Genomic DNA, 6,444 nt, shown 5'->3' on the forward strand with positions numbered 1-6,444 from the left:
GTCCTCATCTGAATAGAACCAAGGATGCAAAGCCAAAACATTATCTTCAGAAAGAAAGTAGTGAAGGAAAAAAAACCATCAACCATAACAGCAAAAACTAAGAACATTCTAAAATGATGTGTCAACAAAACAACTAAAAGGCAAAACATTGAAACTCCAAAGATTTTCCCCAATCTAATCACCACCAGCCAAAAAAGATGATCCCTAAAACAAAACTTAAACATTGTCATAAATTCAAAACACAAGCCAAATATCTTTATAAGGATCTACTCCCCACCATTCACTTTCTGCCTTTTGAGAGCCTCAAAATCAGTGTCATCTTCACATGCATCAAACTCCATATCCAAGCATCTCTTCACAGTGCCTTCCTCAATCCATTTAGAATTATTGTCATTCTCTATACTGGACAAGTCAGGTGTGTGAAAGCTTTTCTGAGAGACCTGTGAAGTAAAAAAATTAATAACAGAATAAAACCAAATAGAAGAAGAAGAAGAAGAATAAGAAATTGAAATAAATACCTCAGCAAGATCATCTCCAAACAATAGATCTGACAGCTTCACCTGAGAACTAATAGGTTCGGAAACAAAACCTTCAGGGATATATTTTTCAACAATTTCAAGAGTTTTACAGGCTTTATTCACAGTAAATGGATGGCTAACTGGATAATCAAAATGATCCTTCAGTTGAACTTTAAACAGAAAATTCTTTCCACAAAGCCTGTCCTCCATCCGCCTAGGAATGGAATGAGTTAAATGAATCTGCAACAAAAATAAAAGATACTATAAAATATATAAAAAATTATAAAAACTATAGCATTGTTTCTTATTATTAATACCTTATCTGCATCAACAATATCATCAACTTTCAAATCCAATAGCTGAATAGCCTCTCTATCCCAAAGCAGAAGTGAAACATTGCTAGTGTCATCTACAATATTTAGAACAAATCTGTACCTACAAAATATTCAATTTTTAAAAAATTAAAAAAATGCTATAACTCTGATTAATCAAACTAATCAAACTACTATAACAATAATAAAATGAAATACCTCCTTTTGGCATAACCAGAAGTCTTCTTACAACGCACACAATAATACTTCCCAGGGGCAACTTGTTCAAGCTTCTTCACACAAATCTTGCAGGACTCATAAAACCATTGACCATAGTGACATTCCACAGAAATAACCCTTCCAAACACCCAATATGAACCACTCTGTGAATAAGAATAAGACACAAACTAAGTTGAGATTTTAATCAGTAAAGTAATAACAACAAAAAAAAGCAAAATTATATATAAAAAAATATTCACTACCTCAAGACACAGGACATCCTCCAGACTCTTCAGTTGCAGGTCATCAAACTCACTATTTATCTTCTTTCCAACTTCACCTAATGACACCATATTCATGAAAGTTGGATCCACAGATATCCTAAAACAATAAATTAAGTTTAAGAATGTTAAAATTAATGGCATAATATAATTACTATACAGTTAAAAAATTCAATAACAGTTGTTATCATACCTGCTTCTAAACTGCTTAACCTCACTTATATCAGCATTGATAAAAACTTGGGAGGAATTAAAATGTGTAGACACACGCATCTCACCTAAAAAAACAGTTATTGAAATAATGATTAAACAAACTTACAGAAATTATAACAAATTAAAAAACTAATAGAAACAAAAAAAAAACTAAAACAAACAGAAAAATAAATATTAGTGAAATATATTACCTCTAAACATATTTGGCCGGCAAAATTGAACAATTATTATAGGCAATGTTCCTTTACTTTTCTCCAACTGCTGAAGATAAGAATCAACGTTTGCATCCCAAATTGTGCAAAAGATCCTGTTGTGACTGCAATAAAAGGGGAAAAAAAGATTAATAAGAGCAGAAACCTTGATTAGATATTTTCAACATTGTTTTCAAACTTACTTCTCATTTGCAATTTCAATCTCAATAAGTCTACATTTAGGCTGACATAGAACTCTCCCAGGTGCAACAATCACTCCAATTACATCTACAAAACTGAAAAGTTAATATCTGGAAAATTTTAAAGTTACAAAATATCCAAAAATATGCAAACATAATACCAAAAAATGTTTCTTCAGCAGCTCTGTCAAGCCTTGCTATCTCATCAAAATTCTTAAATGCAAACCTAGAATACAAGAATTTAGAATATGTGACTTCAGATATTTCAGTTTTGGCAACCATGGTGAGCCTAAATTGGTGATTGGTGGTCTTGTTCTTGAGATTGTTTGGTCTCACAAGAAAATTCCTAATGCAAAATATCCTTCCTTCACTTAGTTTAGCAGCAATACTCTGGCATGAATACCCTGGAAATGATGCTTGAATCCTGGTGCCTTATTAACAAAAATGACAATAATTTAGATAATACAATATATATGTTAAAAAACCAGAAAGTAATCAATAGTCTGTTTTTCTTATATTTTTTATCTCCATGATAGTGATATTTTTTAATAATAAATTCATTTACAGAATGTGAAGAAGTCAGAAAACATACCACACGATCATGGAAGACAGCTTCCAAGGTCTTATCATTCTTATCTCCAGAATTGTTCTCATAAAGCCGGACACAACGGAAAGCATAAAATAAATGGAAGAAATGACAAAATCAAGGTAAGAACACTTTGTTAATTGTGCATAGATTGTTCATCTTCAAAACATGATATAAGAGAAATAAAATGATTAAGAAAAGAGAAGGAACATTCAGAAAAGAATAGATAAATATGATACAGGAAGATAAAGATCATGGAGAATATGAATATCAATTAGGGAAGAAGAAAGAAAGGGTTAAGAAACTGAACTGTTTTTGTGTGGATTTTGCTTTCTGATTTCAGCTGAGAGGGAAAAGAAGTAATTGATTATGAGAGTGTTAAGAGAGGGGTATTTATAGAGCACATATTCTTCAGCATGGTGTTTAGAAACTATGCAAGTCCCCATAAAAACATAATCATGAGAGACCTTTCACATAATAATCAGAAATAAGTATTACAAAACAAATAAGATAATAAAAAGAACACTAAAAAATACTCAATTAGACTATCAGTTATTAATACAAATATTTACTAAATAATATAAATATTAATATAATAAATTTTTTCTAAATCGAATATATCATATATATATATATGCACAAATATATAAGTTAATAGTAATTTTACTAAAATATTAAAAAAATAGCATGTCCAAAATTCGGCCCACTAAATTTTAGAAGTTTCCATTAATATAGCTTAAGTTAAGGCCCATTAAATTTATGCATTTATTAAATTATTATTCTTGTGTTATTTATATAAGACTAAATAAGTTTCCCCAATAAAGCTGAACCCTAATTTATAACAGCCGCCTCTCTCACTCTCTAGTCTGCAATTAAAGGAAGGAGAGAGAAGAAGAAGATAAACAGCTGCCTCTAACTCCTCACTCTACAATCATTACTCAAAAAGTTGCTCAAAAAGCAGATGATAGTAGGCGTGGCTTCTCTGCAACCTATTCTATTGCATAAGCAACATATCAACATATGAATACAAATAAATCAAGGTACGAAATACTCTATATATTGTCTAATGAGTGCAAATTTATTAACATACCTACTAAGATTTTTATCATCTATTTCCTGATTTTTCAAAGGATAGTTCTCATAAACCAATGCTCTATCTATATCTATATTTTTCAAAATTTTCTTTAATTAGTTAGTCTCTGAACTTTTAAAAATTAACCATTTTATCGAAGGTTTCAAATTTTATGTAATGGGTGCACATTAATTACCACACTTGCTATTATTTCTATCATATATGTATTTATTTTATAGTATAACATATTTCAACAAAGTAAGCATAATGTATATTACATTAGAACTGTTTTGAAGATGTTAATCTTTGGTGGATAGCATATCATATTTATAATGATTCACACACTCTTCAATTATCTGTATAGAAAAATTATACAATTATTTTTTCACATTCCTAAACTTGAAATTCTTTTAAATTTAAAGCAACTAGATTTCAATTAGTTACTGCCCTCTTTCTCCATTTTCTTTAGAGAAATGAATTTCAAGGTTTAGTATGGTGCCCACTTTCTGTCATTTTTGAATATGAATATTATGTTCACACATCCTGACTATATACATAATTTTTTGTTCAGGTACAAATTGCAAAGGGGTTTTGAATATGCATTTAACATTTCAAAAATTTCTTTTTCACAGGCAAAAATCTTGGTAACTGGAGGGAATCAGTCGCAGCTTTGGAGAATGAAAAAAATAGATTATTGTAATAGAATAGTGGTATTTTATAAGCCTATGGAAGCCTAATAGAAATAGGCTGCAACCCTATAGAGAATTATCGGTCCATACAAAACTAATCACACATAAGATTCACATTAAGCAAACTGACTTTTACAATAAGATAATAAAAATTAAGATAAGATGCTGGCAAAATTTTATGACGTTTCCCGCCTAAATGTGGGCCCAGTGGCAATTCTGTAAATTTTCCGAAAAGTGAGCCATTTTAGTTAATGAAAAACATACATGAGCATGAGTAACTAAATTTTAGACAGTTTTTCACATTTCCTCTGGCTGATCATTTCATCACTACAACAGAGAAAATATGACTATTTACTAATAATTGCGAACATCAGAGGAAGTGGAACAAACCTTCACAAATAGGGTAGTTGGAGCCAGGATGGAATGAGCATCAATGCCGTTAAGATAGGCTTTCACCTCAGGTATGCCAGAACCAGCTGCTGCATGGGCAACATATGGACATAGCGCTCCCGCACAAATAGCCTGCTCCACATTAATACCAGCAAATACTGGTAGATACCTGCAGTGGAATAAGTTAATTCAGGCTTATTTTCGAGCCTTGATGGCCATACAAGTTTATGTGATAACTGATAACCACCAACTTTGTAGCAGAACTGTAGAAAGTGGATGATTTGCGTGAGTACTCACAAGATTTAAAACAAATATGTAAAAGTAAAAGATCTCTGGTTAAAAATTGGTCTTACTTATTGTTAGACATCAAATTGCTAGTGATCACAAGCTTGTAGCAGGCAATATTCTCAATCGTGAGGTTATTTAAGAAACCAACAAGACCTGTGCATAATCCTATGAGAAGAGCAAGTGTCCATTTGAGACAAATCTGAACCCTTTTGCTAAAGCTTGTAAAGCAAAAGCAAAATGATAAAAGTATTTCATTAAATAGGAACGTGATGGATATTAAAATGGAAAAATGGTGCTATATAATTATCCTGAATAAATATAAATTAACAAACATTGTCCTTAACTATTAAACCGGTTTTCTCATCAACTACTTATTTCTTTACTATATTACTATATTTGTAAAGTTCAATCACTCTCAAATTATATTAAACTAGTGTTAACCCACGTGCGATGCACGGCGAAATAATTTTTCGTCATACAGTTTTAAATTGTTAATTGATTAATTAAAATAAGAAATAATATAACTATATAATATTTTAAAATAGAAAAATATACTATATAATAATAATTCAATAAATATATGTTACTCAATTCATTTTACAGCTAAAGACATAAAATTAAACATATTTGAAATGGAATCAAGACAAACACAATTATTTGGACAACGATAAAGAGACTATATCAAGTATTGACACTTTTGAGAAATATGTTTAAAACAATCATTCATATTTCTCTACTAAAAATAATGTTAATCACACTTTTAATAAAACAATAAACCAATAACTCATAATATTCAAAATATCAAAATTATGACCATAAAAAAAATTCAAATGATAGACTACACAAAAAACATGACATTAATTGGTTGAATTAACACTATTATATTCATGAATAATAATGATAGCCATTTTGAACATTGGAACGTTTATATATAATTTTATTGCACTTTTAAACGTGACTTGTTGGAACATGAGATATCTATATTATTTTTTATGCTATTTTACAATTCTCAATACTACAAATTATCTTTTTATAAAAATATACTTAATATAATATATATTTTACTCATCATGATCATCTATAAATAAGATAATTAGATTCTCTATATAAAGTCAGTTGTATCCCTGAACAATTAAGTGCTAAATCCTTATTTCAACAATAGTATTATTAGTAAATCAAAATTTGGTAGCAGACTATTTTATTTTGTTAGAACAACTAATTGTTTGATCAACTCGATTTTGATATGTTTAATTATCGCATTGCAAATATACACACTTATTAATTCATCATAAACGATAAAATATTATTTTTTGTGTGACACCACTTAATATAATTATAGTGTCAGTGACAATATAAATATACAAAATGTTACAATTCTTCCGTCTCTAAGAATTATAAAAAATATTAGGATAAATTTCTAGAACCATATACACACGGTACTCTAACTATTTGTAACACCCCAAAAAAAACAAAAAATAAAATGGAA

At 29.5% G+C, this 6,444-nt stretch overlaps 1 protein-coding gene across 1 annotated transcript; it reads right to left on the bottom strand.

Annotated features, from left to right (window-relative positions):
• Positions 1–266: 266 nt before the first annotated feature.
• On the bottom strand, positions 267–4,839 carry LOC125199906 (the record flags this gene model as incomplete). Its single annotated transcript, XM_048097760.1, has 11 exons — positions 267–440; positions 519–758; positions 836–953; positions 1,049–1,212; positions 1,312–1,429; positions 1,523–1,607; positions 1,734–1,858; positions 1,937–2,029; positions 2,088–2,159; positions 3,458–3,513; positions 4,671–4,839. Coding segments are annotated over 11 exons (1,414 nt in total), but the record flags the coding sequence as incomplete, so codon positions are not given.
• Positions 4,840–6,444: the final 1,605 nt, after the last annotated feature.

The sequence above is a fragment of the Salvia hispanica genome, unplaced genomic scaffold, assembly GCF_023119035.1.
Source record: "Salvia hispanica cultivar TCC Black 2014 unplaced genomic scaffold, UniMelb_Shisp_WGS_1.0 HiC_scaffold_73, whole genome shotgun sequence".
In the NCBI taxonomy this organism is placed as follows: domain Eukaryota; kingdom Viridiplantae; phylum Streptophyta; class Magnoliopsida; order Lamiales; family Lamiaceae; genus Salvia; species Salvia hispanica.